Source organism: Octopus bimaculoides, chromosome 3 (genome assembly GCF_001194135.2).
Source record: "Octopus bimaculoides isolate UCB-OBI-ISO-001 chromosome 3, ASM119413v2, whole genome shotgun sequence".
In the NCBI taxonomy this organism is placed as follows: Eukaryota; Metazoa; Mollusca; class Cephalopoda; order Octopoda; family Octopodidae; genus Octopus; species Octopus bimaculoides.
In genome coordinates, this window is record NC_068983.1 from 60,674,850 (window position 1) to 60,693,994 (window position 19,145).

The 19,145-nt window shown below is 34.2% G+C and overlaps 2 protein-coding genes across 4 annotated transcripts in view; one reads left to right on the forward strand and one right to left on the reverse strand.

The window, feature by feature from the left end:
- LOC106869626 (structural maintenance of chromosomes flexible hinge domain-containing protein 1) overlaps nucleotides 1-19,145 on the reverse strand; it is a 76,582-nt gene that overhangs the window by 7,858 nt on the left and 49,579 nt on the right. For both annotated transcript variants that reach the window (XM_014915437.2, XM_014915436.2), the window contains exons 36-43: nucleotides 18,254-18,309; nucleotides 17,992-18,076; nucleotides 16,544-16,675; nucleotides 16,307-16,456; nucleotides 14,873-14,999; nucleotides 3,790-3,909; nucleotides 2,393-2,598; nucleotides 1,402-1,503 (exon numbers count right to left, since the gene is read on the reverse strand). In XM_014915437.2, the coding sequence (XP_014770923.1) occupies nucleotides 1,402-1,503; nucleotides 2,393-2,598; nucleotides 3,790-3,909; nucleotides 14,873-14,999; nucleotides 16,307-16,456; nucleotides 16,544-16,675; nucleotides 17,992-18,076; nucleotides 18,254-18,309 (978 nt within the window). The remainder of the gene's footprint in view (nucleotides 1-1,401; nucleotides 1,504-2,392; nucleotides 2,599-3,789; nucleotides 3,910-14,872; nucleotides 15,000-16,306; nucleotides 16,457-16,543; nucleotides 16,676-17,991; nucleotides 18,077-18,253; nucleotides 18,310-19,145) is intronic.
- LOC106869627 (leucine-rich repeat protein lrrA) lies at nucleotides 4,269-14,471 on the forward strand. 2 transcript variants are annotated; one of them, XM_014915438.2, is made up of 4 exons: nucleotides 4,273-7,369; nucleotides 9,195-9,417; nucleotides 11,319-11,605; nucleotides 14,260-14,471. In XM_014915438.2, the coding sequence occupies exons 1-4, from the start codon at nucleotides 5,751-5,753 to the stop codon at nucleotides 14,342-14,344; spliced, it is 2,214 nt and encodes a 737-aa protein (XP_014770924.1). In that variant the 5' UTR covers nucleotides 4,273-5,750; the 3' UTR covers nucleotides 14,345-14,471. The 2 variants fall into 2 exon arrangements, with proteins under 2 accessions (XP_014770926.1, XP_014770924.1); XM_014915440.2 differs by lacking the exon at nucleotides 11,319-11,605 and having other exon boundaries at nucleotides 4,269-7,369.

A 19,145-nucleotide genomic window follows, 5' to 3' on the forward strand; every position in this document is an offset into this window, starting at 1 on the left:
AAATTCGAATACAAAAATATTTTTCTGTTCTATAACACAAAATGGATAAGTATACGAAGTTTGAAAGTCTTTCCGTACCAAAAACACTACGTAAAACATTAATGAAAAATGTGGCTCCTGTTTTAAAATAGACCCCGAAAAACAAATGACTGACATGTTAGAAAATGAATCTCAAAACTTTTTTTTTTTAATGCAAAAGACAAAAGGTTGTGTTGCCAGATCTTAAGTATATGTGAGGAAATAAAAGATATTTGATGAGGGCAGGCGCAGAAGCTTGAAGTGATGAATAAAAGCCATAATTTTATAGAGATGCATACAATTTAATTCCAGGCAGATGTGTGCAGCTTTCTTTGGTGCAATGTCTGGCCTAAACAACTGGGCAAAGTGGTTAATCATTTAGGGCCAGTGATGGTAGAATGGAGATAGAAGACCACAGCAGATCATTATCAAGAGCCTGTCATGGCTCTCAGAAGAGAGGGTATAAAGTGTTGTGAAAAGATGATAGCTGTAATTGAGATACAGTCAGTGGTAAATTAGAAGGTCTGTTTTATGTACTTTGCAGATAAATACCAGACTCTTTTGATCCAGCCTTGGACGATGTCTATCTCAACTGGCAACAGTTCCAGCTTTGTGAGCTGGGAAGAGGTAGCACTACTGAAGAAATAACCTGAACAAAGAGGGCATTATTGATATTTGTAGCTCGTAAGATTTTGGTCAAGGAACTAGTAGAGAGGTTGACACTTGGTAGAAGTGGTTGGGAAGATGTAGATCTGTGCAATCCTAGAAAGACTTATCCACAACAATTTCCACCTTATGTGATCCACTGTAGTGAGAGTGAGTGGTAAACCTAGCTTTGGTGAGGCTATGATCAATTTGGAACAACAAAAAACTTTTAATCCTTAGTGGCTACTCTCTGAGCAACCAGTTTTAGAAGCTGGATCATTTTCATGTACAGTGGAACCTGCTTGATGGTCAAACTAAATGGTCAATGATTGGAAACATGTGAAGTCAAGAGAGATAGAGAGAGTGCTGTTATACTCAGGAGAGATAAAGACATTCCTTAATTAGCAATATTGAAATATGGATGCTAAATAATTAATCCTTCTTTAGCATACAGATTATTCTGTCAAATGCAATGCTTATTTATTCACACTGTTTTGAATTGATCATGCATTAATCATGTAGCTTCAAGATTTAGACAATTGATTAAAAAATTTTTAGAACGACATTGTGGGGTAGGTGTGAAAGGCCAGATCTGGCCAGTTTAAATGCTAAAGGGCTAATGGTGAAGTGCTAAACAGAGTAAACTATTTCTTTCATAACTTGTAAAGATATAAGCAGACAAAGGTTAGAAACAACTGCATCGAATAAGTGAGGATGGAAATGAAGTGTGGAACCTACCTTTTTAGTAGTTGTAGTTACAACACAGTCCATATCAGCTGACATGTGCCATGAGAGGACACGAGCTATATCATGGTCTTGAAGTTCTGCAAGCTGACCGATCTGCCAAAAGAATTGATATAAATAATAGGATGAACTCATGAGTAAGATGTCAAATTAGAAACCATGGACTAACATGATACAATGCTCTGAGTGACTCGGTTACTCTATCCTATAAACATACAGATCAGCTTTATTTCACAGCTGAGAATGTCAACCAAAAGCAAAACATTTGCTCCATTTATGAAGGGCATTGAAATTTGTTTAAACACTAGATTAATCTGGAAAAAAAAATCCCCAGATATAATATCATTAGATTATCAATTAAGAGTCACCTGAATGACTAATATAAAATTACAATGTGATGGATATTAGAAATAAGAAATTATAATGTGATGGATATTAGAAATATTAGAATAAGGCCCATTAGTTGGGCCTTAATAGTCAGAAATCCTAATATTTTTGTTTTTTGTAACCTGTATTTTAACACTTCCTTTGAATGTTTTTACACTGAATAAAGGAAAAATAGAAAATTGGAGACTGTGCTGTTGTTGTTAAGGTAAACAGTTTCATGAAAGGCCATTGAACAGAATTGTACAGGACATTGTACTGAATGTGTGTAATGTCTTTGTTTTAGTATAATGCAATATTATAGTATAGTGTAGTATTATTGAAGTACTCATGATTGTAGGATTGTGGTTTTGATTCCTGGATGGGGTCATGTGTTGTGTTCTTGAGCAAAACACTTCATTTCAGTGCTGTTCCAGTTCACTCAGCTTGTAGAAATGAGCAATCCTGCGATGGATCAGTGTCCCATCCAGAGAAACTGGCCCCATGCTTCTTATGGATTAAATATAAATTCTCCTCTAGTCTATAAAGAAAAGAATTTATTGGATAGTAACACTAACTGCTTTAGTTTTGAATGTATTAAAGTAAAATAGTTGGAACTCACTTTTCCCAATATCTCAGGATCACTAGGTGTTTGTGCAAGACCACAGAGTCGGCGTGGCCTGCTGAGCAGTTCATCTCGTTCTGTCATTCTTGTCTGAAGAAGAATATCAATTTGTTCAATTGACTGAAGTTGTGCGAGCGGAATGTTTTGCTTCTTCAACTCCATGCGTAGCTGCTGTTCTAAGTGGCTGGCTTCATGGTTTGAGACTAGACACAACAGATACCATCAGAATTATATACAAATAAACGAGATATTTTAAGTAATAAACAAAAGGAAAACAATTTCACTTGATAGTGATTCCATGGTCTTTCGGTTTGTTGGAGCTTTGAATCAGTAATTTTCTGGACAATGATTAGATACAGAAGGGAGAAACTGTACCAGGTGAGATTTAATATATTCATCAAGAACTCTTATCAATTTTAGGTAAGGAATACACAATTGGACGAAGACTGTTGTAATATAAAGCTTTTTATGATTGTCATTAGCTGATTGTAGATTCTGCTTATATATTTGTTCAATAGTGTACAACAGAATATAGTAGTTTATTTTATAACTAAAGATGATCGCTTTTCAGCATTCTGAGGAGGAAGCTTCAAATCTTGAAAATATTCCTGGTAATTTCTATGGTTTACTATTTTAAACTAAAAGATATTCTAGTCTTTCTAGCTGATAGAAAGTGGCTCAGCCACTTGTATGTTCATTTTATGAGCATGCTATTCTGCTGATTAAGTCAACTGGAACCCTTGTCTTTGTAACCAATGGAGTGCCAATTTTGTTTTTTTAGACCATGACATTCAGAACAATTTCCCTTTCCAGTGCATTTAGCTGGTAATAAGTATTACATGGAGGTACAGCTAAATCTATGTAGATAATTGTGGAGGAAGATGGACTATAATTGCTGACTCTTTGTGATTTGTTGTATCAGTTTGATAAAAGCTTGCAGCTGACTAGCATTGCTATCCAGGATAGGAAATATCTTATTTAACTATGCTTCGAAAACTCCAACCCATGCTTCCTGCTACACGGGACATCACGTTTATATCACAATTTGTGAATACTAAGCAATGTTAGAGGTTTCCAGTGAATCCATCAGTGGTTCACATCATTTCTACTGGCACCCTTTGATATCAGGTCCAGAACCAAGTGGTTGGAAAATGAACACAATGTCAGATCCGAACCTTTGATTCAAAATTTCTACAATCAATGCCATTAAGACGTTCGCTACTTTAATTGAGAGTAAATTAAATCACAAGAAATTCATTAATAAATGATGAACTTGAAATACTATAAAAAAATGGTAATCTAAGATGTTACTCCACCTCCCAAAGAATGACACATTCCTCTGAGATTTAATAAAACGAAAGTTGTTAGATGCAGTTATACAAAGGCATACTTACTTTTTAATTCATTTATAAGCTGTTCTGTTGTTTCAAACATTGATTTGTAGGCTCTGATAGCAATTTGAATGGTGTCTCTTTCTTTAGAGAGACTGGCCATACGAGATTGCTTCTTGCAATCTAGAAGATAAAAAAATAAAAAATTTTTTTTTTAGGAAACTTTCCATGGACAATCACCAAAATTGATAAAAATAATTTGTGTGAAGAAATAATTTTATAAATTTATCTGAATCTAAAATAAAAAAAAGATTTTGTCTAGCATTTGAAACAAGTATGTTTATTGTTTTTAAGGGGCTAAATTTGATGTAAAACCAATATTACAAGGGCAAATGAGTAAAAAGGGCAATAAAGATATTATTGACTACTAAGTCAATAATAAAATTATATCCGTTAAATATAATTGTGTGGAGGTAGTAAAAATCCATTCTCACTTGGTGAGTCAAAACAAACAAGCCTGAAACCTGTAAATAAGAGTCATTTGTAAGGAGATCATTACAAGTAATCCTATTTGAGGCTTTGTTTTTTCTATTTTGCTGGTGTGATTAAATAAACAAAGCAAGCTGGAAAGTTGGTTGGCAAATTGTTCAGCTGACATTGTCATGGAGACTGCAAACAGTTGAACACTGATAAATGGAGTGTCAAAATGTAGTTGAAATAGGATTTTAAAGACAAGAGAAAACAAATGCAAGATATGAAAGTTAAAATGTTGTCAGAGACAGAGGCTTTCAGAAGCTGAGAGTAGTAAATAACCAGTTAAATGAGGTAAGAATGTATGTTTTTTGCACACACACACACACACTTGCAATACACATTGTTCATTTCATATTTTCAAATGTTAAAGAAACAATTGATTATCCACAACAAGTCCACGGAAGATAAATATCAAGTGTCAAAGATGAGTTTGTGTTAATGAAGAGAAAAAATTATGTTTTCTGTAAGGATGTCTCTAATATGTGACCTGAAACACTGAGTTATAATAATTTATTAAATATACAACAATACTAATACCAGTGATGAAAATTTAAGAATCTCAATAACCAATTTCATAATTCTAAAAAAATAATTTTATCAAGGAATTATAATGAAAATGAAGCTTTCAAGTAAAACTTTACAACTGACAATATGATGCTAAAATAGAGAAATGGTCTCCAAATAGTTTGGCTATTCTTTTAAATATTTACTAAATGCAAAGTACTAAAATATACAATACAACAAACAGTTTCTAAAATCTTAAAATTGATTGACATGAATGCTTTGTAGTCAAAATACCAATTTTTCTGTGGTTTTCACAATCTTTTTCTTTTTAGTAAATGCCTCTATCTAAAACATACATATTAAAATTTCTGAATAATGTTTTAGTAATTTAGATATGGACTGAAATAAAATATAATATCTGCCAGTGAAATAATGGATACTATTGTAAGTTATAGAATACGGGGAAGTTCATATTTAAGTTAGAATGAAAATGAGGAGATGAACAGCCATAAAAAGATTTACTGTAATTATAACCTTTCGTCAGAAATGTGGAATTAACTTTAAAGTTAGTCAGAGACAACACATTTCATATTGCTTTGTGAATCAAACAAAGTTATTGAGGAACATATTCTTTAAAAATTATTCTAAAGTATTTCATTTTGATTTGGAATCAACAATACAACTACCAAGAGATGATAAAACAGACAAGTCATAATGTACAGTCGTAAACTTGTCTTACACTTCATACTTTCCTGTTCACACTTCTCTGCTTTTTACTCGACGTAACAATTTGTTTCTTGAGGGTCTCCCCGCAAAAAGAATATTTCATTTGCTCCCTGCACAGTTTTCTTTGTAGGACTGGCTTTCATTATTTTCTTTTTATTTTGAGAAGAGCAAACAGTTTTTTGTTTCACCTCAGGGCATTTGAAAATGCTTCTTTTATCACGTACCATTATGTTATAACAAGCTGATATTCATGAATTAATATGGATTCTATCAGATATCAATTCAGATATAATCTAAATGGTAATTTGGAGCTCGACTTACGAAGACATCGATTAGTTGCAATACCATCCAGTGTGTTCAGGTATCCAGCAATCAAAGTATTAATTTTACAAGAGAACTTTCTGGAATATCTACCACGTGACATTGCCATGTTAGCATCATTAAGTGTTTTACAATTACAGAAAAACAGACTAATGAGCATTCCCAGAGAAATAACATACTGCCGCCAACTGCAGTATTTGGATCTCACTAGTAACAATTTCATCTCTTTTCCACAAGCCATCATTTTCTTAAAACAACTCAAAATCCTCAAAATAGCAAACAACCAAATCAAAGATATACCATATCAAATTAGTTATTTAGATAAATTGTGCAAATTTGACATTCATAAAAACAACTTACAGAATTTGCCAAATTCAATGGCAAATCTCAAAAAATTGAAAGAATTAGATTTATCCCAAAATCTTTTTGAGCAGCTTCCTCCGGTTATATGCTCATTATGCAATACTAAATCCTTAAATTTTAGTAGAAACTTATTGACTTATATAATACCTTGCATGGATAACTTGAAGAACTTGCAAGAACTAAATGTCTCATACAATAACTTAATGTCAGTGTGTTTATCGATGAGCAAGTTAAAGAAGATGAAGTATCTAAATCTGAGTTACAATCAACTGACGGAAGTGCCAACATCTCTACAGCAGTTGCCATATCTGAGAATACTTCACATTCAAGGAAATAAAATTAAGCATGTACCAAATGGCTTCACAAGTTTAATGTACCTGAATCTTTCTAACAATCAAATCTATAATTTCACAATAGGGAAAATGAAAAATTTGTTATCATTGAACATCAGTCACAACAGATTGAGTCAATTACCTCACGGCTTCTATCAACTGAAACGACTAGAACATCTGATTGTTAATGACAATCAGATAAAGTCCATACCTTATGAAATAGTAAGACTAAAACATCTACGCACACTGGATATTAGCAACAATAGGTTAACAAGTGTACCGCCATATATTCCTCAAATTACAAGTTTGGAATATTTCAATACAGAAAACTGTAACGGTGAACAAGAGACAAACTCACAAAGAAACGAATTAATCACAGCAAAGAAACACTTTATGAAAAAACACGAAAGCAATTTAATTCAGAAGAAGAGCCTTGAAGCTAAATCTCCGAAGCAATATTCCTCAATGAAAAGTTTTACTGGTGATAATCAATATACAAAAAGAAAACAGTGCAAACGTCTCCAATGCCAGACGGGGACATTGTTGAAGAACACTGCTTTATTACAATATGACACAACACATTACACAATGCCATCATATAAGGCTCAGGCATGGAATAACACGGATGCCAACTCAATATCAAATGTATCCAATCAAAGGCAAATCTTAAACAGAGGAAACCAATGGCTCCATGCTTACTCTAAAAGCACAGACAGCAAACGAAACCTTCATACAAGTGACAGCACAAGTGGTTTTGCAGATGAGATTGAAGTCAGTATTGCTAGTGATGTCTCTTCAAACGATCCAACAATAATGACCATTCATGACTGGTTGGAACCAGAACAACACAGGGATACTAACTGGTGAGTACAACAGATATTATAAACACAAATTTTTCTGATAATTAGAACATAATTACATTTCTAGATTAGTTTCAGAAAAATATAACTTGAAGGTGAAAAAAAATAATTATAAGCATTGTAGGTGCAGTTGTGTAGTAAGAAGCTTGTTTATCAACCTGGTTCTGGGTTCAGTCTCACTGCGTGGCACCTTGAGCAAGTATCTTCTACTAGTTTTGGGCTGGCTAAAGCCTTGTGAATGGACTTAATAGATGGAAACTGAAAGAAGCCCATCGCACGCACACACACACACACACATATATATATATATATACACATACATATATATAAATAAAGAACACCTCTCAAGCATTGGGCTTCACGGAGGCAATGACCAAGACCTTTGGCATTATGTCGTGCTTGAGAAGACCCATCAAGCCAAGCAAAATCCCAGCTGCGGCAGATACCAGTGTCACGCAAATTGGCACCCATGCTGGTGGCACCTAAAAGCACCCCAGTGTCAAGCAAATGGCACATAAAAGCACCCATTACACTCTTGGAGTGATTGGCGTTAGGAAGGGCATCCAGCTGCAGAAAACCATGTGAAATTGGACTGGAGGTTGGTGCAGCCTTCCAGTATGCCAGCCCAGTCAAACTGTCCAACCCATGCCAGCAGGGACAACAGCATGGATGATAGGTGTGATTGCCTTTGTGTCTGTGTTTGTCCCCCACAACTGTTTGGTAATCAGTGTTAGTTTGTTTACACCCCTGTAACTCACAGACTGATAGAATAACTACCAAGTTTAAAAAAAAAAAATAAAGTACTAATGTTGATTTGTTGGACAAAAAATTTTCAAGGCGGTGACCCAGCATGGGTGCAGTCTGACTGAAGCAAGTAAAAGATAAAGATTTCCACTGAAATTTATTTGAGAAAAGTTGGATAAAGTATGTTTCATTTAAAATGGAAATCTTGGAGCAGAGAGACATATTGGAAGGAGAAAAAAAAAACTGGTACTACGTTGATTATGATGACAAGTGTTCCTGTTGATTTGATCAACAGAACAGCCTGCTTGTCAAATAATTAACAGGCAAGTGGCTGGGTACTCCACGGACATATGTACCCTTGATATAGTTCTCAAGGAGATTCAGTGTGACACAGAATGTGATGAGGCCGGTCATTTGAAATACAATTCATTTCTTCTAGCTGAGTGGACAGGAGCAATGTAAAATAAAGTGACTTGCTCAGGGACACAACATACTGCTGGGGATTGAACTCATGATCTTACAATCGTGAGCCGAATACCCTAACCCAGCATTTCTCAACTGGGATTCCCCCGGAAAGCTAGGATTCCGCAAGAAAGAGTGAGATAGCTAATGCTAATTTCATGATTGTAATATTACTATATATGCACAACATATCATTGGTTATTGTAATATAGACATCATCCTATCTAACCTATTATGTTGTCAAAAATATATAACAACCATATATATATATAGGTATATATATGATATATATATATATATATATATATATATATATATATATATATATATATATATATATATATATATATATATGTGATATTTACCACTTGAACTACGATGAAAAATATATGAAAAAGTTATGGTATAGAATTTTTTTTTGTGTAGGGGTTCCTTGAGAGATGTAATTTATTTTAAGGGTTACACAAGAGTAAAAAGGTTGAGAAACACTGCCCTGGCCACCAAGTCATGAGCCTTCATCTATATTAGAAGTGAGAAACTGAAAGACATAAGAAAATAACTCTTTAACCAAACTATTTTAAATGGGCTAAAAGCAAAACATGAAACATAAATTACATTGCAGGCCGACAGTCCAATTCAACTTTGATGAAACTATTTCATGTGGCTGTAGTGATTCTAATGCAACAACGGCTAATCCAAGAGCACACGGTCTGGTGAAGGTATTTAAAGAGATATTCAGCATAACACAGGACGGAGGAGAGTTTGTCTCCTCAGACAACTCTAACATATCTTTAAATATACCAAGTGATAATAATGTGGAACAACATCTACAGGTTATCATGCAGGTGAGTGAAAACATTTTAATAGATTATGAAATTTCATTCAAAATCTTCCAAGTAATTTTTGAAATACATGAAATTTTGTGACTGTTTAAATAGATGCCAATAATCCATTATCTGGACATTTCTACATGGATGGACTTGAGGAAAATTTCATTCTTCAGTTGTCTTTGTACTCAGATAATTCTCAAACAGCTTACACGACAGTGAATGATTAGTTAGATTGCTAGACTAAGGCCATGCTACAGTATCACTTTCAAAGCTTTATTTTTTAGTCAATCAAATTGTTCCCAGAGATTATTTCAAGACTGGTACTTGTTCTATCAGTTTCTGTCTTTGCTGAACCATTAAGTTATAAGGATGTAAAGAAACCTACACAACTTCCATCTACCAAATTTATTCACAAAATAATAATTGGTGGTTCAACCTAGACTTAAAAGATGAAATTATTTGCCCATTGAACCTATATTTTCTTTTCGATCATGGATAGAGTCAGCCCATAACGTGCGCAATACAAGCATGTACTGGACTCCGTAGTTTGTAAAAATGCATCTAAAATCCAATTTGTGCAAAGATGTTGCTATTTTCTTTTAGAATTAGCAGAGAACCTCAATGATTTCAGATTAGGTTACATACAACAAGAAAAGCTTGAAAATGTTTCCCATGTCAGACAAGTAGATCATTAAAGAATTATACTATCACTCAACTTAGCAGTTTGGCAAAAGTGACCCTGATAGAATAAGTGCTAGGCTGAAAAACAAAAAAAAAAAAAAAAAATGTACTGGGGTTGATTTGTTTAAAATCCTTCAGGGTGGTACACCAGCATGGCTGCAGTCTAATGACTGAAACAAGCAAAAGATAAATTTGCCCTACTTTTTTTTTTTTTAAATTCATTCACAGTATGATGGAAAGATAAATGCAACATCTGGGGATCATAAAAAAAAAAAAAAAGGAAGCTACTCAAATTCGAGGTTTTGTTTCCATACCTGGAATTTCTTCTCTAATTCTTCTATAGATTCAGCTATAAGAACTAGATGATCAGCATATAGGAGTTCCCATCGACAGTAGGTCTTGAACTCCTCTCTGATGGCCTGTAAGACTATGAATGAGGATTGAACCTAAATGGATTCCTGTCTTCATGCCAAATTAATTGCTCAATGTATTGCTGACTCACTTTACTAACTGCACACATATACATAGATTGTACAACCCTAACAAGCCATTTGTCTACACTTAGTTTCTTTAATGACCACCAGATTACAGAGCAATGGCATCCTATCAAAGGCCTTCACCAAGTCAAAAAAATGCTAGATATGGTGTCTCACTTACCACATTTACAACAAATTAAGTGGTTCACAAACTAATCCTTCAAGCATATAACCACAGTGTTGATGGGTCAAGTTGGCTAGTGTACAAACATTACTAAATGTGAGTTGGTTTATAAACAAGAACCTCTCCAACAAGAATCCAGAATACCCAAGTTGTAATGTTCAGTTCCTCACAATAAGATGAAGATTGAATTGGCAATCCAGAGTATTTAAACAATAACAAATGATGATATATTTAGATTTCAAGATTTAATTCAGTTTAAATATTTTCTTCTCAAAAGGGTAGACTGCCAGAAGAGAATTCAAGACAATGTTTCATCAGAAATTTGAATTTAAAATATTTAAGGGGGGAAAAAAAAAACCCCCAGTATATAAATAGAAATCTAACTGAAGCAATAATTTATATATATATAAAAGTAAAAAGTTTTCACAAGCAAATATCTCAATTGTGGACCTCAGAATGATAGAGTATAACTCCTGAAAGTACTTTATATTACATTTGCTATCAACATTAGAGCAGCTGATAAACTGATTACGTGCGTGTCTTTTGCTTTCTTTTATTGTTGGTGATTAATACAGGTAATCAGTATCAGTGAAGATGCCATTCTATCAGCTCAAATCCAAGACCCTCTACTGAACAACATACTTTCCGTAAGTGTTATTGTGATGCTAACCCCCAACACTGACGTTCCATTTACCATTCCTATAACCATCAACCTGCCAGCACCACCAACACTGGAAGATAACGAAGTCAGTGGCTGTTTGCATGTGCTGACAGCAAAGAATGACAATACATGTACTCCTTTCTTTAGAAATTATACTCTTGAAAACGGATACATAACCTTGCAAACCTACCATTTAGCAGGGTGAGTGAACATTTCATTATTTATCATAAATAAAAAACAATTTATAGACATTTAAACCATCCCCACCTCACAATTCAAAACAGTTTATATTAGTTTTCAAATTTTGGCAGAAGGCCAGCAAGTTCAGGGGAGTGGGGGTAAGATGATTACATTGACCCCAGTGCTCAACTGGTACTTATTTTATTGACCCAAAAAGGATGAAAGGCAACTTTGGTCGAATTTGAACTCAGAACATAAAGGCAGATGAAATGCCACTAAGCATTTTGCCTGGTGTGCTAACGATTCTGCCAGCTCGTTGCCTTACTCTCAATTTACATTGAGAATCATTCATTTAAATCCTAAATTTAGAAGAAATGACTGACTGAAAAGAAAGGGACATTTAATCAGTTGGTAATTTCCATCTATAGGCTTACTTGAGTTAGAATATTTAATACTAACTCACAACAACAATAATTAACCCATTTGTACTGAAATTTTTCTAGAGAATGAAATTGCCTGAAAATTCAAATACTATTATTTTGACCTAAATAACTGAAAAAAATTTCCTTGAAACCCGTTTGATACCAACTGCATACACATTAAGAACACGTTTCATTCTTTGATACAGATCATATACAAATCACAATTAGTGTCAAGTATTTGTTTTATACCCTTATAAATTAAAGGTCAGTTTAAATGGACAATCGGCATGAATGGGTTAAGGTATTTTCTTTTGTTAAACTTACATTGCTGCAGTGATTAGCTTCTATTGCTAGATGTGATGTGTGCTTGCCTCTGAATGCATACCTCAGGTTATATAGCTTTGACACACTTCTGTTTTACTGTTCTAACAAAGCTGAGAGGTATTAAGTCCCAACTCACAACACTTGCTTTATAATTGTACTCTGCTAACAAAACTAAGCCGACATTGGAAACCAAATCAGCAATTGGGAATTGTTACATTTCCTTTCTTTCTTTTAAGTTTTGATCGTTATAATTGGTGCACTGTAACAAAGCTATATGGGGAAAATTTATTGATTAACATTCTGAGCAGCTTTGCAACTAATTCTGAATAAATATTAGTTGAAATCCAGCTTAAGAGAGCAAGCTTACACATGTTCAACTAGGCATAAACATATAATGTTTCAGTGTCATTTAATTTTTTTCTAACAGAGCACATGTCTGGAAGAGTTTTTTTCTTTTTTTTTCTTCTTAAAGCAGGTCAAGCTGTAACCTGAAGATGATCTGAAATTATTGCTAGATGTAGGACAGATTATTTTTTGAAGATGTAAGACAGATTATATTTTTTAAGATGTAGGACAGAGAATTTTTTTTAAGATGTAGGACAGATTATTTTTGCAAGATGTAGGACAGATTATTTTTTTGAAGATGAAGGACGGATTATTTTTTTAAGATGTAAGACAGAGAATTTTTTTTAAGATGTAGGACAGATTATTTTTGTAAGATGTAGGACAGATTATTTTTTTGAAGATGAAGGACGGATTATTTCTTTAAGATGTAGGACAGAGAATTTTTTTAAGATGTAGGACAGAGAATTTTTTTTAAGATGCAGGACAGATTATTTTTTTAAGATGTAGGACAGATTATTTTTTGAAGATGTAGGACAGATTATATTTTTAAGATGTAGGACAGATTATTTTTTTTAAGATGTAGGACAAATTTATTTTTAAGATGTAGATTTAAGAAGGTTATGACAGACAAAAAAAAGTATTCATATGAGATGAAAAGGATTCTGGATACTATCTGATGTATGGATTTAGTGAAGAAGTAAATCAGTGGTTCTTCACCTTTTTTTGTGTAGCACCCCACTAAGTGGTGAGTGAGGTATCATGACTAAACTAACTTCACATGGATGATAATTTATAAATTTTACTCTAAAAATGGATTGTATAAGCTTTTAACTGGGAAATGATAAAAAAATGATATAGACAAAAGTTGAAAGTTTACTTTATACATTACAAATTAATGACTGCTCTGTGCTTGATGAGATCACATTTTGTGTTAATAACCATTGCTAGTTTTATCATGTATAATATAATTATTTTAGGTAAAATTTAGTGTACAAATTATGTTACCTCACTGCCCACTAAAGCCTAATGCCTTCTTGAGGGCAATACTGCTCACATTGAGAATCTGTTAGACTCAACTGATGGCCACAGTGGAGTAACATGCCCACATCTAGGATAAAGGTACTACACACACACACACACACACACATATATCCTGGACTGCATTCAGAGAAGAGCTATCCACCTAATTGTTATTCAATTATTTACAGACATACTCCATCTTCTGGCCCACATGTGTGCTGCCTCCACTCTCTGTCTTTTCTAATGTCACTCTAATGCCTCTGTTCTTCTTCAGAGCTGGCTTGCCTCCTATCCTTGCCACTCAGGCACCCCTAACCTCTCATCACTCTTGCTGTATTCATTCCACTTGGTCCTAACCATTATTTCTAGCCCTTTCTTCCCATAACATCAACCTTCTAAAATCTTGTTCTTGCTCATGTCATTATTTGATGATATGCTTCAAAAATTAACAACAATACAAAGATATGTGTAAAACTGAACAATCTACATAAAGCACAACAAAATGATATTAACTGATTCACACACCACAAGTTTATCAATGTTGTTTTTGTGTGTTTTACACAGGAAAGTTGCAGTAATGACCAGATCAAAATGCCAATATAAGGCCTGTAAATGCACTGAAAGTCTGCTGATGATGATTTTGTCCTGAAGATGGAAACACGAAGAACGGAAACTAAACTTAAGACAGAAGTCAGCTGAAGTTTTATTCTATTCAATTAAACTCTAAAGACACAAAATTTAGCAACAAAATAAATGCTTGTCTTTTTTTCTTTTAATTTAATTTTGTTGAATTTGTTTCAACAAAACCGTTCCCTCTACCAAATACAATTGATTGAAACTCACACAAGTTATAATGAGTAAGAAACCTGTTGATAATTAAAGATAATCACAATTTTGATTCGTTACATTGGTATTAGGCTCCAGGATTGAACAGGATGGTTATATATGATTGACACTAGGATATGTCAGGTACTTGTTGACCAGAAATAAATGAAAAGCAATGTCAGAAATTGATGAGATGGATTTTGAAATGGCTAAGACTTATTTCTACCATAAAGAATATTCCCAAACACTATACATTTTGTAGAATACCAAAAAGGAATTTTCATACAGCAAACACAATATATAATCTTTATATATACATATATATATAATATAATAATCTTTATTGACTTACCATTATAGAACAAGAAAGGAATCTCTAATGGTTCGATCTTTTCTTTAATGTTCTGTGCAGAGACTGTGCAGGATAAAACATACTCAAAACCATCTTTTCCTGGTGTATTTTCTTGTAAGGTAATTTTCTAGAAAATTAAATGATACCATTTAGTACCAGAAGTTCAGGACAATGAAATAAGTCAAATATAATTTCTTAGATGAAAAAGATATCGAATAACCAAGACTAAAATCATGAGTATTTGTTATGACAAGAGAGAAAGTTAACCCTTTAGCATTCAGATTTCTCTGTCAAATGTAACGTTTGTTTATTCATATTGATTTGAACTTGTCATGCTTTACCTTGTGGCTTATGATGCGTTTATTTCATCATCATTGTTTAATGTTCGCTTTCCATGCTGGCATGGGTTGGATGGTTTGATTGAGGACTGGCAAGCCAGGAAGCTGCACCAAGCTCCAATCTGATCTGGCAAGGTTTCTACAGCTCCACTGTCTGTTCTGGGTGGATGGCCTTCCTAAAACCAACCATTTAACACACTGTACTGGGTGTTTTTTTTAGATGGCACCAGCACCAGTGGGGTCACCAAGTACCCACAAGATCCCTAATCTGAGTTGGGTATAGACTGGAGAAAGAAACTATTATAGAGGGAGACGAGCAGGTGTCATGCTGAAGAGGTGGGTGAATACATGGTTTGCCTACTAGGAAAGTGAGAAAGAAAGCAAAAAAGTGGTACATTTGTGTGAATCCATTGAAGAATTTTCTCTCTCTTTCTGGCAATGTCATGTTTTGTTTTTGCTGTTTCAACTCTTGCCAATAGACACTGGCAGATGGTTCTTTATTTTTGTTATGACAAATGAGACAATTTGAGAGGTGAGGCCCCTACTGAAGATACTAATTTTATTGTCTAGTACCTGTTGCTAGGTCTGAAATTAGTAGAACAGATCTGTTGTATAACCTACGAGGACGAAATACTGAAGGACAACCTCAGGATGCTGAACCTTTCAGATAAAATGACATAGGACCAAGATATCTGGTACCTTGCTGTACCCAAGAAGACCTGTCCAGCATGAGCCCTGTGTTGGTGCCACGTAAAAGTGCTTGTGCTGTGGCACATTAAAAGCACCTATCGCACACTGTAAAGTGGTTGGTGTTAGGAAGGGCATCCAGCTGTAGAAACCTTGCTGGATCAGACTGGAATCTGGTGTAGCTCACCAGCTCCAGTGAAACCATCCAACCCATGCCAGCATGGAAAACGGACATCAAAGGATGATGATGATGATGATGAATGTTATTCTGAAATTTAGAATCAAAACAGGTCCTTATTTTAAAGATTATAATTTATTGTACTGAGCAGGTGAAACAAAGACTTAGAAGTTCTCCTGGTTTGTCAAGCTGAATTAGATTTTGAAAAACATTTCTGATTGAAGACTGTACCTGTAAAAGGGCTCGCCCTTTGAGTAATGGAACCAAAAGCTGTTTTGAAGGCCCTACAAAAGCAGGTATTTCATCCACCTCATCTAGGGCTTTAACAACTATTTTGACCGACCCATCAAATTTTGGCTCTACTGGATTATCAAACTGGTCCTAAAAAGATATCAAAATAATGTCAATAAATAACTTGGGATAATTAAGAAAATAAAACAAACTTTGAAGATAAAAAAATTTACTTACCCTGAGCTCAAGAAGAAGAGATTCAATTAGGCAACGACTGGTATTATTCTTGGAATTGCTCACTGTGGGAGTCCCTAGTGTCTCTAATGGCACTAACTTGGTTGGCACACTGGGGAGCACAGTAAGTGAGATCTAGGAGAAAAATGGTTACAATGATATTATTAACTTCTTTATATGGAGATGCAACACAACCATTACATACAATGGTCATTCCATGCATCCACACTTTACAAAAAGATAAAATCTGTTGGAATGTGCTTTTTATCTAAAAAAAACAAAACAAACAAAAGCTAAAACAAACAAAAAACCCACAAATAAAACAAACCATCTTTCACTTATTTAGAAAGAAATTACTGACAATAAACTATGTTAATCAAATATTTGAAAGTTGAGACATGACATAAATACCAAGAAATATTGAATTTCAAATTTTGGCACAAGGCCAACAATTGTGGGGGAGGGGATAAGTTGATTACATCGACCCCCAGTACTCAACTGGTACTTATTTTATCCACCTCAACAGGATGAAAGCAAAGTCAACCTTGCTGGAGTTTGAACTCAGAAAGTAAAGATGGACAAAATGCTGCTGAGTATTTCGCCCAGTGTTCAAAAAACCCCTAAATTACAAAGAAATATTAAAATAACATTCCCAAAATATGCATGCATGTTTGTGTATCACATTTAATTTGAGCAGACGAGATAAATGTATAAATGATTGGTGTGGTTTGAACAAGTTTACTTAACGGGAAACAGCAATCATTTGCTAAATCCACACACAACTTTAACCCTTTCGTTACTATATTTCTAATTAAAACATAATCCTTATAACTTTCAATTAAATTCTAAAATAATCACGAATTTAGACTGGTTTCATTAAACAACTGTAACTTCTTTTTATTTATCGACATATTTGTGTAATTTTTGGAACACAATTGAAGAAAAGGTTCTTAATCAATTCTATTGCACAACTTTTGACTCAAAGTGACTAAGTTTGTTTCCATAGTGATTTCTTCAAACAAGCTTACATTTGCTTGATTTCTCCATATCTTCTGTTGAAAAGCCCTCAAATTCAGAATCACTGCTTGATAGCATGAAACTGTTCTCCATTTTAAAAGTTGAAAAAAAAAAAAAATCGCCAAAGAAAAAATGGGGAAAAAAATCTCCCAAAATTTGCAGAGCTCAGATATCATGTCAAACAATGTTGGATACTGTAACTCGACTATTTACAAGGTGAAATCATGTGTTTTCATGAATGTACTAATGAAATTTATGCTGAAATTCACATTTAAATATCAATGGGTTCGTTTGGCTAGCTTCGGTCAGGTTGGTCATCTAAGCCAAAAACTTTTTCAGACAAGTTGGTAACGAAGGGGTTAAATTGGCTACAAAACCACCCCCAAAGACCAGCAGATTTTACTCTAAATAAATAAATAAAAAGAGAAACTCACCACTTCACTATCTACATTATATTTCCCATCATAATATACAAACATAATACTGAACTTGCCAGCCAACTCTGGACAGCGTTTGTTGCTGTTAAATATAGGAAAAATAGAAAATAAATAATGTGTATTTTATAGAAGAGATCAAAGTAGAAGTGAGATTTATGAAATAAGAAACAAATAGGAAATTAAGCGAAATGTTCTTCCATGATGGATTATTGCTACAATGGAATCAATGGAACAACAAGATACTAAAATATCGTCATACCTGAAAGTAAAGATTCCTTTCTCATTGTTCACGTTGTCAGGTGCATATGAAATTGCCTGAAAGTAATTTAGTGTGATAACACATCAAATAGAAAATCATATAAATGAATTTAACATTTAATCTGCATATGGCTGGTTACGTTCATCTTTTGAAAGTGTACTCTTTTACTTCTTCATTATCATCACCATCATTTAGCTTCTGTTTTCCATGTTGGCATGGGTTAAATGGTTTGACTGGAACTGGTAGGCCAGAGAACTGCATCAGGCTCCAGTCTATTTTGGTTTAGTTTCTATGAATGTATGCCCTTCCTAATGCCAACTACACTCCAGAGTGTACTGGGTGCCTCTAACATGTCCCTGGCATGGGTGCCTTTTATGTGTCACCAGCACTGGCCATGACTACGATTCCACTAAGTTTGACATGTCTTCTCAAGCACAGCAAATCACCAACAGTCTCAGTCACTTGCCATCTCCTCCATGAGACTCAGCATTCAAAGATCATGCTTCACCACCTCATCCTGGGTCTACTTCTTCCACAAGTTCCCTCCACTGAGATCGGTACTTCTTTATGCAGCTGTTCTCGTCCATATACATCACATGGCCATACCAGTGCAGTCTTCTCTCTTGCACACTACATCCGATGCCTCTTATATCCATTTTCTCTCTTAAGGCACTAACATTCAGTCAAATGTGCACACTGACAATGCACACCCGTTAACAACTGTATTAACAAAGGTAAGTAGTTATTTGAAAAGGAAAAACTATACTGCAAGGATTCCTTTTAGAAATAAGTTCTTAACCCATGTTTATTGAACATAACACCGAAACTTCTACCCCAACACACACATTTATACATATATATATATATATATATATATATATATATATATATA

Excerpts from the sequence above, each read along its gene's own strand:
- LOC106869627 (XM_014915438.2), top strand. The coding sequence starts at position 5,751 with ATGGATTCTATCAGATATCAATTCAGATATAATCTAAATGGTAATTTG. Across the intron at positions 7,370-9,194 it reads CAACACAGGGATACTAACTG|GCCGACAGTCCAATTCAACT; the intron begins GTGAGTACAACA and ends ATTACATTGCAG. Across the intron at positions 11,606-14,259 it reads CAAACCTACCATTTAGCAGG|GAAAGTTGCAGTAATGACCA; the intron begins GTGAGTGAACAT and ends TGTTTTACACAG.